Here is a 16437-nt window from a genome sequence, read left to right as displayed (position 1 = left end):
TAATGTCAAAGAGAATTTTTAATTTTTAATTTTTAATTAATTAAAGATTAATTTTTGTATATTTTTCCCTTTTTTATATCGAAATTGTAACTCAGTAATCTAATAATGGATATACTACAAGCTAAGGTTTTCTGGTTTGGTGGGACGTTCTAAACTAGTGTTCTATATGTTAGAAAGCGATACTCATCATGAGAAATCCTCATATGGAGTTACTATTTTGGTCCTTTCATATCTCATTCTGGATTTAATTTTGATTATTATCCTAGTCTAAATATATAAGAATAAATTAATTATACATTTGGCTCATATCTTACTCTAATTTTAAACTTCAAAAATTCATGCATATTCTTCTTTTGGATATATATATATATTAATTTCAATTTTTTAGATATGTGCATATAAAATATAAATTATTTTTTGAAAGCATTTAAAATAAATTTTGATATTAATAAAAAATAATATATAATATAAGAACAAAGTTAAAATATGCTATTTTTAAATTTATTTTAAAATATAATATAAGAACAAAGTTAAATATGCTAGCATGTGTTATTTAGATTTTTTTTTATCATTAATAATAGATATAGATTTACTTTCATTAAAAAAAAAACATCCTAATTTGAAAGCATTAATTTTTCGAGGAAATCCATATCCCGAAGGTAAAACTCCACGGCATTATCAAGTTCAAAATTGAACCTAATGAACTTCTGATCTAAATATGTTAAGATGCTGCATTATGTTACCTAGATTATTTTTGTATTAATAGTAGATGTAAGTTTACTTATTTTTTAAATTGTAATTTGATAAAATTTATAAAATTAATAATTAATTGTGATATCTTAGATCTAGTTTTCATAAAAAAGATTTAAGTAAATCTGCTTTTATCATTTACTATAGTAAAAAAATACCTATATCCTTTATTAAAAGAGATAAAAATAGGACTCCAAATATTTATATAAATCAAGTTAAAATAATATTTTATTTCAATTGTACTAAGATTAAAAGATAATTTCTTTTGTTATTCTTTAGTAAAATTAATTTAAACATGGGTATCTAAGATGCAAAATGTTGCTATGTTTAATGTCTGAAGGTGTTGTGGGATGAGTAGTAGTTGTAGTTGTTTCCAACAAAACTTTTGATAAAATTTAAATATATTTAAATATATTAAAAAAATATTTTTTTATTTAAGATACTATTAAACACAAAAATCATGTATATTAGATGAATATTGTATTTTAAATGTGTCTAAAATACAAATATAACAACTTAATAAATCAGTCTGTTCTTTATATAATTAACAATCATGCATGGCGTGAATTCTTTAAAAATAAGTAGAGAGGCTTCAATTTCAAATAATAAAAATAAGTGGTAAATATTCTTGAATTGATAGTGAATTTCATCAAATAATCTTAAAGCCATTAAATCTCATTTATTATTTTTTCAATTCTTTTTAATGTTTGTTAGAAGATCCAAATTATATATACATATTTTAAAAAAATATATATATCCATACAAAAAATTCTATCCAAATCCTTTATTGAAGTTCTCAACATCTTAGTAGAATAGAAGAAATTAAATTCACGAGTAGAATCGAAGCACGTGACATCAATTTCAATTCAGTTAGAAGTTATCGGAAAATGAAAATGAGCATACATGGAAGAGTCGCGGAAATTGGAAGGGAGAGGAAGAGGTATGCATTGGCGGTGGTGGATTGATCGGAAAGGAGCGGCGAGGTTGGACAGGAAGCGGAGGAGATTGGATGGATGGAAGGGTAGAAAGCGCGAAGACGGTTGCGGAGGTAGTTGGAGTAGAGTGAGACGATTGCCAAGTATGAAATACAATTCGGTTTCCGCCATTAAGTTTGAAGTCCCACATCGGTGATGTATGTTGAAGAACAAGAGTTTATATAATTAATGAGAAGTAATGATGATTGCCAAGTATTGGTAATGTTAGGCGTTATTATGTTGCAATTGGACTTGAATGGGTGTCTGTTGATTTGTTTTCTCGGTCACTACACTAGCCCTTTGGCCTTTTATTTTTTTTTATAATTGAATTTTTCTAACAACAATTAAAAAAAATTGTCTTCATATATTTTCTTTTGCACAACCATTAAATAATCTTTTTTATTCGTATTTTTTTGGAAAACAAAATTTTAAAATCAAATAAAAATTAAATTTCACACTAATAAAATTTATAGCTAATCAATTTAATCTTTATAACTTTTAAAATTCATTAATTAAGTCGAATTTTATAACTATTTAGAATAAACTAGTAAAATAGTACTCCAAAATTTATATTGACAAAAAATTCACAAAAAATATTAACAACAAATAAATCTCCTTATAGCTTTTAAATTTCATTAATTAGGTCGAGTTTTATAATTATCTAAAATAAACTACTAAAATGGTACTCGAAAATTTATATTATTGACAAAAAAATTTACAAAAAATATTAACAATAAATAAGCCTCTAAAAGATTTAAAAATGAGGCGAAAAGAATCAGATATATATATTTTTAAAATAGATTTTAGAGATCAAATTTTTTATTCAAATATTTATAACATTGTTCTAAGTTCTTCGCTTGACAAGTCTCACCTCGGTCATATATATATTAGAGTACACGGGTTTATAAAACTTATGAGAAGGTGTAACATTTTTCGAACTTAATATCGTGAGCTTGTGACCTGAGTAGGGGCATTATTGTGATGGAACATGGGTTTGGATATTCTTGGTTGGGCTAAATGGGTTTGCAATATGCTGTCCTGTCCTCTCCAAGTTGAGAGTTGGGTCTCGGGACTTGGGTGTAGGCTAGAGGGTAAAGGGTTAACAGGCTGCTGCACCCTCGGCCCACATGGCCTGGTATGTTTTGCTCATAAACCATCACTTTTTTTTTAACTAATTTCTTTTTAATAAAAACTTTAGAAGTAGATTATAGTTGAATTTTTTTTAACAATTAAACAATGTTTTCCGTTCATAATTTTCTTTTGCACAACTATTAAACGATGGAATACTTTTTTTTAACAACTGTTAAATAATTTTTTTCATCCGTAATTTTTTTTGAAAAATACTTTAGAATCAAACAAAAATTAAATTTAACACTAATAAATTATCTAGCTAATCAATTTAATCCTTAAAATTTTTAAAATTGATTAATTAAGTCGAGTTTTATAATTATCTACTTTGACATTGTTAATAAAATGACAATAACAACGTCGTGCCAATATGGTCCAATAGCTTTTGAATTTTCTTCACCAACATATTTCGATAAACTTTATTTTAATTGTTATTCAATAATTAATTTAGTCATGAGTTTTATAATAAGGTAAATTAACTTAGTCTCTTATGTAGATTATCTCTTTGATGAAATTAGTAAAATCCTAAAATAATGATGATCATTATCTTTTTCTTCATTGATTAGGTTAAGGAATCAATAAATAAGGGATTTGAAATAATAATAAAAAAGTGGAAATGCTTTGTGTCACTCATGCTTCCAACCTTCCTGCAATCATATGATTCAACAAATAAATAGTTAAGCATTACATTTTTTTCCAGATTGCTACAAACATTAAGCATAAAGCTTACAAGTTAATCTCATTTTCTGGCTTCCATACCCGAACAAGTTTGTCATAGAATGAGCAAGTAGCCACAATTGGTTTGGTTCTCTCAACTCTGTGATTTGCTTCACCTTTCTGCCAATCTGCTCCATATGCAAGGGAATCATGCTTCTTGTAAGTTTCCAACACTTGCGCTTCGTTGCCCTTGATGGAAACAATTGCAAAACCATTGTGCATACATGCAGCCAAGACCAAGTTTGGAATGTACGGATGGTGCTTCACCCTCCAAACTCCTCCCCCTAAGCCAATTGAAGTCTCATTAACAGGTTTTGAGATTGTTCTCAAGTCCCATACCCTCAAGGTTTCGTCGTAGCTACCGGTTACTAAGCTATTTGGATCATGAGAACGCTTTTGAATGCAACAAACACCCATTTTGTGAGCTTTGGAATTCTGAAATACCAGATTGGAAGGACCATCCCTTAAATCCCAACAACTGAATTTACAATCATCAGAGCCAGTATATACCAAATTTGGTTGGTGGATATCAAATGTGGTTGTCCAGAGTTCAAAGTCATGTGCCTTCCATTCTTCTTGTATTTCCAACTTGGATTCAAGGAAAGAAACAATGGATACAGAGCCATCAGAAAGCCCCACTGTCATGGATTTGCCTGAAGGGTTCCAGTCCAGGTACAAGCACATAGAGTCGCTGATTTTTTCACTGATCATATGCTTTAGATTAATCCCTGCCATAGCATCAATATTTATCAATTGAAAAAACTCTTATTAGGAACATTCCTTGGCAAAATAGAAACGTATGTCATAGAGAAACCAAATCCTAGTGCACTATTATTGTAATTGAAAACAAAAGTGCTACAATTACAAATAATACCTGCTATCAAGCTTAGAAGGAAATGAAGATCTAGAGTTGGATTGGTTTTGAAATATTCAAATAGTGTTAAGGAAGCTTAATGAAGGATATATCAATACCTTCAACCCCATTACAGCTACTTTCCAGCACATGAATTCTCAAGTATCCATCAGCATCAGCTTGAGAAAGAAAAGGATTCGAATGCTGTCCAGGCGGGCTCCACTTTATGTCGAAAATGCCAGAGGTCTCCACACTGCAAACCAAGTCAAGGTGGTCATCACCACCAGCTATGTCACTGCCATCAACACTGAAGAGAGAAATGCTTCCATGTCGACTGGGACGGTCACCTTCTTGGAGATTGTATGTCGAGGCAGCCAGAACATGGTGGTACGAATCATGTGGACAAAACTCCACAGCATCAGCATTGCCATCCAAATAGTAATGTGCTATATCCATAACAAAATGGGGTTTGTCCACCTACCTTAAACACCAACCATGCATTAAACAACAACCAAGTCATGTGATTGAATCAATGAACGTAAAATCGTTAACAAAAAGCTACATTGTTGACAATCAAAGTAGAAAATAAAGAGCAAATGATTGATAAGTCAATATATCTTCTTAAAATAGTAATTATCCATATGAAAACAAGGGAATGGCGTGATTGGGAACTTATATCAAACACATGGTGGGCAACTTATGAAATATCAGCATAATAACAAGTAACAAACACCATAATATACAAACTCAAAGACTTCTCTTTCTCCTAACATATTCTCATTTATCTTTTTCATTTTGATCAAAAAAATCTCTTGCTGCTTTACGTGATTTACAAACCTTTTCTTTGGTCCAAGTGTTTCTTCTTCTTCTCTCTCTCTCTGTCTCTCTCTCTTTGGGCCTGTGCTTTTAAAAAGAAAAAAAATATTCCTAGAATTCGTTTCCTCCGACCAAAAATACACTTTGTTCTAATAAAATTTTGAATAATCACTCAAATTAAATTTCAAAAGTGTTAGATAGAATACATTTCTAAAAGATAAAAAAAGATTGATTTTCTTATGGAAGAGACTAATTTTTTTAATAATACTTTTAATTTATTAAAAATTATTTATTTAGTGTACATGTTGAAAATTTTTGTCTCTGCATCTGCGTCACAAAACTATATTTGAAATTAACGTTGTCCAAATAGAACATATCAGTTACATAAATTTGTTTACCGGGTGCAAACATCAACATACTGTGTATTCCCAATCCACAAGCTTCTCCAGAGTGGTTTCTTCAAGTTTTTCTTCAAAGATACACATCAAATATCCTATATTGAACACAATTTTACAGTAACAAACAATAATCAAAGCTAAATTAAATTTCAATCACTAGTACAGGAGAATCTCCATCACAATATATTTAATTCTACATCAAATATAGCCACATCAAATCTGAAAAACTACAGGTGAAATTAGCCGTTAGACTGTGATTGGTGACTTTAAAGCATGAACATTTATTAGCTCTGTTCACTTTCTTTTACCATGATGCCCACAACTTTGGCTGCGGAATAGGCAAGGTTCAGAAAACCGGACCGGTCATCAAACCGCTCTAGTCACTGGTTCACTCAAGGTTCTGAAAACCGAACCGGTCATCGAACCGTTCTAGCTACTGGTTCACTGGTTTATAGGTTCAACCGATTCGACCGTGGTTGAACCGAAAAAACCGTTTTATAATAAAATAAACATAAATAAACTGATATCATATAACCATGCAGGCAAACTCAACAATTATATTGAATTAGGAAAAGTATAAGGTATACTGTGAATAATTCAACCATCAATAAAATAAGCAAATTCACAACCATTAAGAAGGAAGATTGAATTAGTGAGAGGGTGAGCTTCTTACAACAGAAAAGAGGGAGAATTGAAACAACAATCAATGAAACAAATCAAACAATGCTAGCTGCCCCTTTCTCTATTCCTCTATTATAAACACACCAAATATAGTTATAGTCTAACAAATTTCAACAAATCCAAATTAATATACTCACTAGCAAGAACAATCTCAACAGCAAGAATCACAATAACAATAATTTAATGAATTAACAAGAGCAAGATTGGAATAGAAAAACCAACAACCTAATAACAAAAAACAAAAGCAATCTATATCCCAAGAATCACAATAACAATTTAAAAAATCAACAAATTAACAATTAAAAAAAAAAAAACACAGCAACCCAATAATCTGAAGAACAATAATAGGTATATGAAACAAACAACAACAAAACTTGAATAGAAAAATCCAACAAATTCAGCGACAGCAACCCAACAATTTAACAAATCAAGACAACAGCAGCCCAATAAATTAGCAAATTATCAACTTAACAAGTTCAATAAAAAAAAACCACAATAAAACCAAAAATATTAAAGTAAACAGAGCAACAACATAACAGAAGTAAAAGGGTGAAGCATATGAATCTTCTAAATTGAAACAGTTATATGATTAAGGTATAGACATAGGGTTCCTGGAGAAGAGGTGGCTGGACCGTTGAGGAACTGGAGAAGGAGTGGTTGGACCGTCGCGGAACTGGAGAAGGGGTGGCTGGACCGTCGCGTAACTGGAGCCGTGGAGGGTGGAACGCGGTGGAACTGGAACAGAGGAGGGTGGAGCGCGGCAGAACTGGAGCAGAGGAGGGCTGGAGCGCGGTGGACCAGAACCGACGCGGCGGAACAGCGGCTGCTCCACGGAGAAACGACACGAGACGAGTTGCAGTGGGACGGCGGCTTCGAGCATATGCGATGCGATGCGACGCGACGGCTGAGACGAGCGGAGACGACGCTAAAGCAGTGGGGCGACAGCTAGACCAGATTCGACGGCGGCGGTAGGACGGCGGCAGTGATAGCTTGAAGAAGAGAGTAGCGATGGAGGCTACGGTTTTTTCTTTTGAGAGAGGGATGCAGAGGGAAGATGAGTGGGAGACAGAGAGGGAGACGGTGACTTGGTGTTGGTGACGCTCTTTTTATTTTTTTCAATTTTCTTTTTTTTTTTTAAATTTAAAATTCAAAACGGTGAGTTGAAATGTGAAAACCGGTCGGGTCCCGGTTCGGTCCGATCGACCGGTTCTCGGCCGGTCCAACGGTCCAATTCCGGTTTCTAAAATGAGCGGTTATGCTATTTGTCCGAACTGTTTTTCTTATCGGTTCACGGTTTGACCGGTTCAACTGGCCGGTTTGAATCGGTTTTCAGAATATTAGGTTCATTGGTTTACTAGTCTAACCGGTCCAACTGGTGGTTCAATCAGAAAAACCGTTTTAGAATAGAATAATAAATAAATTATAAATACACATCCTAAAATATAATTATAAGACGCAAATTATAGGTAACATAAACAATGTCATTCAGTCTATCATGCTCCAATCTATTTCTTTTTGTATGAATCTGGTCAAAAAGACTCCAATTTCTCTCACACCCAGAAGAGCTGTTCACATCTTTGTTGGGATTTAATTACAAAGGTGTGAAATATGGTGTCATTTGCAGCTGCGAGTTTTGAATCAATAACATTGATTTGTGCATCTTTGAATGTTTGGATCACTCTTGAAACCGGATGAGAATCAAGAGGGCAACTCACCCTAACAATCACCTCATTCTGTGCTGCTTCAATATACACATCAGCATTAACAAAACAGAATAACAAATTAACAATTACAAAGTAACAAATTAAAACAGAGTAACAAATTAACAGTTACAGAGCAGCAAAAGTGCAAAACACTAAATTGAAGACCGAAGAAATTGAACAGAAATCGAAGTTCCCAGAAATTGAACAGAAATCGAAGTTCACAGAAATTGAACAAAAATCTAAGTTCACAGAGGAAGTTCACAGAGTATCAACAAACAGATATTGAAGACTGAAGAAGACCGAAGAGGCTAAGAACAAAGAAGATGAGCAGAGGACGAGTCACTCACCTGGGGTCGATGGAGGGCTACTGGTGTTGAGGACCACGCGACGATGAAGACGATGAGAGGGCTACTGGTGTTGAGAAGATGAAGACGATGGAAGGCTACTGGGCAGGGAACCAGGTGACGATGGAGGGCTACTGGGGCTGCGGACCAGGCGACGGTGGTGGCGCTGACGACCTGAGACCGCGGCGACGATGGAGGGCGACTGGGCGGCTAGGGTTCAGACTTCAGATAGTGAGATGAATCATGAATGAATGGGGGTCGGGGAAGAAGAAGGGGGGTGCTCCAGGAGCGGGTCGGGTCGGGTTACTTTTTTTTTTTACAATAAAAAACGGCGTCGTTTAGCAGAATCGACCGGTTCATCGATTTTCCAGCGGTTTTTTCTACTGCAGTTTTTAGAGGAGGACCGGACCGTTTGCATGGCGGTTCGCGGTTAAACCGGTTGAACCGGCCGATCCGGTCCGATTTTCAGAACCTTGGGAATAGGTGAATTGGGTACTCTCTTTATAAAAAAGGATAAAACCAAAGGCAGGTTTTAGCAGGATTTGAACTCAAGACCCTGAAGAACTTAAAGACAAAACGATATGTACTAAGTGACCCATTGGACCATTACTTTCTTCTTAAGGATACAAATATAATCAATAAAATCAAAATACCTATCTGCTGTATGTAAACTATACAAGGAATAGGCTTGTCCTTGAATATAACAGGAAATTGTGCCGATTCTAATGATGAAACCTGCAAAAATATATACCATGTTCATGATGAAGAAAAAATATAAATACTTGTTTTAACAAATTAAAGAATGCACCATAGCAACATGCTGGAGAAATTCTGGCAGTTCCTCATATATTTGCCTCAATTCATCCAATTGCCCAAAAAAAAATGGAAACAAATTTATACCAAGTTCTAAAATTAAAATCTGACCACATAGAAACAAAGTTTAACCGTGAATGAAGAAGATTGCAGAGTGGAATTATCTTGGATATCGATTTCTATGGATTAAGTCTTCTGTTAAAATCTTATCTAGTTACTAAATTAGATGAAACATGAAATTCAATTTGAATTGGATGATCATATTACCTAAATTCTTTATATTGCTACTTAGTTGAAGAAAAGAACAAGTAAATTGGCTTTAACCTCATCACAGAAACCTTCTTTCACTATGGGTGGCAACCTGGATGACAGACTACAGGAAGACGTATAGTTATACAATAAATGTAATATTCTTTTGGTAAAAAAAAAATACTTCAATTGTTAATGTGTATGGTTTTGTTGGTAACCTAAAATATTTATATTTTTCAGGTTAATGATGGTACAAGGATGCGACTTGCGTTGGATTTGATTCTAATGCCCCATAACTTGATGCTGCGTAATGTCATTGAATCTGCTACCAGGAATTACAATAAGTATAAACAAAAGGAGTCAAACAAAAATTAAATAATCGTAATTGTCATGTAGTCATGTTTAGTTTATATTAACTACTAAGACTTGTTAGTTTCATCTCTTCTACTTAAATAATTATTATGCACTATGTTTTTTATGGACTCTTGTTGAAAATTCATGTTTCTGTCTTTCGTTCGATTATAGTTGAATTTAGGCGAAGCTTAATTTTCACTCTAACATTTTGATTCCTTGAACCACTTCTGTGTTGTAAGCTTAATTGAAAATTTGATACTAAAAACAACTCGGACAAATGTTAAAACCCCCAATTTCAAAAACCGCAGTTGAACCTCGAACTGGCCAAGAACTGGTTGGTCGAACCGAACCGTCACCTGAACCGGTATAAAAAACGAATCGGTCATAAATCAAAATCGAAAGATTCAGAAACCGTCGTTGGACCGTCGAACCGGTCTAGAACCGGTCGGTCGAGCCGAACTGGGACCCGACCGATTTTCTAAAATTTGCTCAAAACGGTGCCGTTGGTTAGAGGAACCCTAACCAGTAACCATGGTTCTGAAAACCGAACCGGATCGGTCGGTTCAACTGAAATAACCGGGAACCAATCATCTAGCCGATCCGGATAAGGCCAGAAACCACTTGGCAAAAAACCGGTTAAAAAACCGATCGAACTGGCAGTTAACCGATGAACCGACATAACCGTCCAGTTTTTTAGCGAGTTTTTGGTTTAAAAGTAATACCCCTAAACTGCGTCGTTTTGTCTCTTTAAAAAAAAAAGAAAGAAAGAAAGGCTAAACTAAACGAAGCTGCTGAACCCTAAATTAATCACCTCCCTCTCTACCTATTTTTCTTCCCTCTTCTCACCCCCCTCTCACCGCTCCTCTCTCTTCGTGCTCTCCGTCCGGCGACCCACCGTCCGGCAAGCTGACCACCATTCTTACCTTCCCTCTTCTCTTCTCGCCTCTCCTCTTCCCTTCAAACGCTTCTGCCCCCCCCAGCTCTCGTCACAGCCATAGAGAGAAGCTGAATCTCTCTGCCCTGCATCGTTCCGCCGCTCGCGCCGCTCTCTGCGCCGCCGCGAGCTCAGCCGGCCACCACCAACTCTGGGTGGCACTACTTCTGCTCTTCTTCCCCTTTCCATTTCCCAGTCTGTCTCTGCTACATTCCAGGTCCCCTGCCTCATCACTGCTTCCTGCTCTGCTTATTTACTTTCTTTTATTAATTCTGTTGTTAATTTTAGTTAGATTGCTGATTAATTCTATTTGTTAGGATAGATAGATATATATGCTGTTAGGTAGCTAGGTTGTGGTTAGAGGATTCTAGGCCTGATAATTGCTCCGTTCTTGATTATCCAACATGGCTTAATACTGCTTGTTTGCTGAATGATGTTGGTGTGATCATTGCTGTGCTGTTTTTGTTTTATGTGACCTGATTCTACCTGCTCCCTGCTGAACTGTACTTGTGAAGTTAAGTTTGATGCTGCCTCTGTACATGCAATCCATGCTTTTCTCATGTTAATTGCAATTTTTGGATTCATGTGCTTATATTTTGCTGCTACTTGCTGCCCAAATTTCTAGAAATTGCTCTGTTTTTAAACTTGCTACTTAAGAGTTGAACGTGGCACTTTTCAAATTCTTGCAACCTTCTTGGCCTCTCATCTCTCACAGTCTCACTCAGCCACTCTCCTCCTTCCTCTCATCGAGCTCCTCCTCACTCCCTCACTTCCCTCTCTCTGGCCTTTGAACGAACACACTGAAGAACGCAGAGAAGACAGAAGAGAACTCGAACGCAGCTTGGAGGAAGCACCGAAGCAGCCATCTCTCGTCGCCGTTCCTCAACATCCAGCCACCGCCGCTGCTACAGCCTCGGCGCAACGTCGCCCTTGTTCGCCGCGCATCCGCCTCCTTTTTGGCCAAGCTTCTGCGTCTGGTTTTTGGCCAACCCTTGTTCTGCCCTTTTTGGCCAACCCTTGTTCGAGCTGCTTAGCCCTCTGTTCAGTCCTCTATGCCACGTGTTCGAGCCTCTGTTCAGCTTCTGTTCCGCGGCCTTTCAACCACCGTTCCGCCATGGTCTGCCTCCATTCAGCCATCTCCGTCGCGATTTAAAGCTCCTCCCTTTCCCTGTACTGTTTGAATTTCAGAATTGCTCCATCCTAGGGTGATTTTTTTTCCTTCTTCTTGTTCTTTCTTGTATTAATTATTCAGTTATTGTTTTTTCTATTGTTGTTTTCATGGTTAGTATGTTTTCTAGTTCTTATTTTGTTGTTAGTTTGCTGTAGTTTAAAATGTTAATTGTTCTTGTTATTTTGATTTTCAGTTTTAATTGATCTTATTAACTTGTTAATTTGATAAATTATTGTTTTGGTGTTGTTCTCTACCTTTTGATTGTTATATTGTGTTTTGCTGTGGTTGATTTAATAAATTGTTCATTGAGTGGAAGATGAAAACTTGCCATGGTAAAATTGCTCCTGCCATGTTAAAACTACTCATATTGGTTTAGTATGGCTCAATCCATGCTTCCTGTAACGACCCAACTCCCAGTATGCCATGGTCATACAAGAAGCTAAGTGTTACTAACTTATCCCTCTTAATTATTAACTATTATTTACTATATGAGCCTGTTCCTTGTTAGAGCGATGCCAATTTTACGGGTAGCTTTTTTTTTATTATTTTATATCGTATCGTTGCGGATAACAAGGTAAAATAAACAAGCATATATTGGGAGTAACAGAAAAGCGGCATAAAGAAACATAGAGACACAACTGATAATATACATCATGTACACTATAACAAAACATGCGGCGTTTACACCAGATCAAGTCAGTTTACATCCTCGTCATCCTACATAGCTAATATATACACGACACTCCCAGGGCCTGGCCCATACAAAAAGCCACTAATCTGGCACCCAGGCTAGCCTAACCACTATATAGCTCCTAGCTCTCGGGTGTACTAACACAAGTGAGAGACTAACTAACAGATAATGTCAGACTAGAGTGTCATCAAAAGAATGCCCCTTCCGCAGTCAAGCTATATCTACATGTGGCCGTTCGGAGAATCGCCGTGAGGCTCGTCCATCTCCTCATCCTGCTCTATCTCTATCTCAGGATCCTCCTCCTCCTCATCGTCCACAGCTGCAACTATGTCCTCAGATCCACCAGAAACACTGCTGTCACTATGTACAAAACCATTCGCAAGCACAGGTCCGTTCGCGTATATAGGAGCTACCCCACCGTCCGGTAGTGCCGGCTCATCAGGCTGTGGAAAGTCGGGGATCGGCTCAGGGGGAAAATCCCACTCTGGTGGTATCACAGGTACGTAGTCATCAGCTAACTCAGGCTCATCAGGAATGATAGGCTCAGGTACCGCCTCATTCAAAGGTTGAGCTGGTATAGGGTGCTCAGGATCATCAGGAAAAGGATGTCCAGGTGCGTCAGGGTGTAACCAGGATAAGGGAAAGTCGTAAGGAGCATCAGGGTCAAAATGCGGGCTAGACAGAGGATGTTGAAAAGCTCGATTAGGTAACGCATATCGTCTAATACGAGGCTCCAAACCCATAATGAAGTAACTGTGATGTACCGGATCCTCGTAGACGTAAGGGTCCTCGAACTCATAGAAGATCACGCCAGTCTCCATCTGAGGGGAGAGGAAGGGAGAGAAGGGGTAAGAACTTGGGAGTTCTTAGTAGGGTCGGGGTTATTAGTTACGTTCATTTATTTGATTCCGATTAGCAGATAGATATTAGAATACAGTAAAGTAGTAAACAGTAGTTAAAATAGATAGGAAAAACAGAAAACAGAACACAAACAGAAGAGTGCAAGAAAATAAAGCATAGACATAGCACTCAAGCAAACAAACATAAAGAAATTGATCAAACACAAGTAGGAATGCAATAGAGAATAATGCACAGACAAGAATGATGCATGTCTAGTCCTAGTGCAAGTAATGAGCTCATTTGTCGGTTTCTACCCGCTCCCGACGTAACCCAGCATTACTAGCCGGATATGACTTTCCTTTTGGCTATACCCCTGTGTACAGGAAATAACCCCTCTGCCACCACAGGGTCCACTGCACGCAGAAAATAACACATCTGCCACTGCAGGGTTGTATGCCGACACACCTTCTGTATACAGGAAATAACCCCTCTGCCACTACAGAAATGGAACAGGTGGTCACGGTACTTCTGTAGCAGGAAATAACCCCTCTGCCTTACAGAAATAAAATATGGATCTGTACCGCAGGAAAGCGTTTCTCAGTGGTTGCACCATTATCTATCTGACTGCTACAATGCAGTAGATGAACATATGGATATCTCTGAGGTTGCCTTAATGCAACAGATGACCTCTCAATAGGTCCTCTACTCTTTATCATATTACTCTCTTCGCTTTGTCTCTTTATTCTGCTCTGTTTGTTCCTTTCTCTGCGCTTCCTCACTTTATTCTGCTTTCTCTATTTAACGTATGTATTTAAAGCTTATGTAAATTTCGGTATGATTAGTTAGCCTGCCCCAAGTATAGGTTCATTAAGTCTATACTGAAACAGTTTAACTTTTCATATAATACTTAACCCTATTCGCAAATCAAGAACTAGCTATGTTGCCCTAGTTCGTTCACTAGTCTTTGTCTGTTTCTCTGTTGTTAAAATTTTACAGACTTTTTCTTCGATTTTTATCTTTTCTTCAACTTTTTATCTTTTCTTTATCTTTGCCTCACTAATATGTTTTTACCACTCCCTAAGTGCTTTATGAAGGTAATTATGAGATTCTGCGCTTAAAGTTGTCTTTCTAAAACTTTTACAGAAAACTGCCTTTTTCGCATTATTTTATTATTTTTATTAAAATATTATTTTTAATTAAATATTATTATTTAATATTTTACTATTATTTATTATTTTATTAATATATTTTCGAAAATTAACTTTACTTTAACCTTTAACCTTTAAAATTCACTTTTTACCACCCGTAACTTTTAATATTTTTACTTTTACCACCCTAACTTCCAGAAATTACCATATAACCCCTTAAACACCAAAAATTTTACTTCCTTGCCCTTTTATGAATCAAAAAGGTGTTCTTCATTGTTCTTCACCACACTCAAAGTGTTCTTCATGTTCTTCATAAATTCTTCAGATTCTTTCTCTGTTTTTACCCGTTTTTCAGTCTTTTCAGCAACCGATTTTTACTATAATTCATAATAAATTAGCAGCCACTAAAACCCCATCTTTTCTACATGATTTCAACACAAATTGAACCTCAATTTAAGCTTAGGGTTTCGTTTTTCCAGCTGCCCAAGAACATGAACTTTAAAGCTTAAATTTCATCAAATTTCATCAGAATTTCACCAAATTTTCACCAAAAATCAATCATATATGCAACCAATTTTTAGCACAGCCAAATAATACAACATTCACACATCTCAAACACAATTAATCAAGATTAATTTCGTGACACCCTACCTGGTCTTGCTGCTCCTAATTCAATCAAACTTTCAGGTGGTCCTTAAACACTTTTTCCTCCTAAATCACATCAAGAAAACACATATTTAAGCATGTTTCCTTGAAACTGAATCAAAAGAGAGATGGTACAGCCAACTCACCTTGATCCCAGCCTTGATAAGTCATATGATCATGTAGAGAAAGAAGAGAGGATCATTTTGGTCGGATTGGAATTTTGATTTGAGTTTTAGTTCAGCAGAAATCAAGCTTTGAAGATTTGGAACTAAGAACTTTTCTCTCTTTTTCTCTCTACCTATTTTCGGCCACAAAGTGAAAATGAGCCAGCCTTGGGGGTTTTGGGGGTGTAGGGTGAGTTGTGATTGGTTGGCTTGGAGGTGGATTAAAATAATATTAAAATATCTCAGGTGTATAACTACTAAAACTAGATGTATCGGAACACTTGCAAAAACATGTCTAAAAATTATTTTCTAAGCTACTAGCATAAATGACACTAGTAACATATTTATTATGAGAATGAAACATGAATAATGAGGCCTTAGCATTGCTAAAGTCATCAGGGAGTGCTGGTGCTAAGCTGCACCAGTAAATTGTGAACCCGGTTAAACCGGTTTTCTGTTTTTAACTAAAACTGATCAGGTAACCTTATAATATCATTCAAGAGGCTTCTAATACTCATATAATGATAATATCATCCTATTATCTCTCTCCTCTCATAAATCGAGTCCGGTTTGTCAAACTGAGATTATTTACGAAAAATCGAATTAAAACTCCTAACCGATACGGTTCAAAAACTAGATTCCTCGTGATTGCATTATCGAGCTTGTCTCGGAAAAGGTTCTAACTTAAAGATGACATAATGACAATGAGGATTGAGATACTTGATGATATATCAAAGGTTTTCCCCTCACTGATCTTCCGGAGAAATTCGTACTTTCAGAATAGATCTCGCATACTCGAAAACCGGGGTTGTTACACTTCCAAAGAGATTCTACCACCATGCTTGGACCTTCTCTCTGAGGTTGGTCCTGTGATGATTAAGGATGTAAATCTTGTGATCCACTTTAGGAATTTCTTTTTCATATTCCTCACTAAGTCGTAGTGATCTGTATGCCTTTGATCCCATAGCCTTTGTATTGTTGCATATTGGTAGATAGAAGGTATCAAATTTTGTGACATATCTATTATGTTGCTGATCTAAAAAATTGGTCGCTTTATTATATTC

General features: G+C 36.2%; 2 protein-coding genes across 25 annotated transcripts; both read right to left on the bottom strand.

Annotated features, from left to right (window-relative positions):
• Positions 1–3449: 3449 nt before the first annotated feature.
• LOC112728492 (uncharacterized) lies at positions 3450–7439 on the bottom strand. Of its 23 annotated transcripts, none has more exons than XM_072209863.1 (6): positions 6920–7424; positions 5637–5731; positions 5260–5320; positions 4542–4903; positions 3612–4297; positions 3450–3499 (listed from the first exon to the last, which is right to left on the bottom strand). In XM_072209863.1, exons 4-6 carry the CDS (start codon positions 4876–4878, stop codon positions 3479–3481), a joined length of 1044 nt encoding a protein of 347 aa, XP_072065964.1. In that variant the 5' UTR covers positions 4879–4903; positions 5260–5320; positions 5637–5731; positions 6920–7424; the 3' UTR covers positions 3450–3478. The 23 variants fall into 23 exon arrangements, with proteins under 23 accessions (XP_072065964.1, XP_072065966.1, XP_072065965.1 ...); XM_072209865.1 differs by having other exon boundaries at positions 4542–4899; XM_072209864.1 differs by lacking the exon at positions 5260–5320 and having other exon boundaries at positions 4542–4899; positions 6920–7425.
• A 479-nt stretch (positions 7440–7918) lies between these two features.
• LOC140177147 (uncharacterized) lies at positions 7919–15543 on the bottom strand. 2 transcript variants are annotated; one of them, XR_011868953.1, is made up of 3 exons: positions 15356–15543; positions 15216–15275; positions 7919–8055 (listed from the first exon to the last, which is right to left on the bottom strand). XR_011868953.1 is itself a non-coding variant. In XM_072209866.1 (3 exons), exon 3 carries the CDS (start codon positions 13395–13397, stop codon positions 12798–12800), a length of 600 nt encoding a protein of 199 aa, XP_072065967.1. In that variant the 5' UTR covers positions 15216–15275; positions 15356–15543; the 3' UTR covers positions 12525–12797. The 2 variants fall into 2 exon arrangements, 1 of the variants encoding a protein (XP_072065967.1); XM_072209866.1 differs by lacking the exon at positions 7919–8055 and adding an exon at positions 12525–13397.
• Positions 15544–16437: the final 894 nt, after the last annotated feature.

Source organism: Arachis hypogaea, chromosome 12 (assembly GCF_003086295.3).
Source record: "Arachis hypogaea cultivar Tifrunner chromosome 12, arahy.Tifrunner.gnm2.J5K5, whole genome shotgun sequence".
Taxonomy (NCBI): domain Eukaryota; kingdom Viridiplantae; phylum Streptophyta; class Magnoliopsida; order Fabales; family Fabaceae; genus Arachis; species Arachis hypogaea.
The sequence above is the reverse complement of the archived record's forward strand: the minus strand, read 5'-3'. Positions and strand labels throughout refer to the sequence as shown.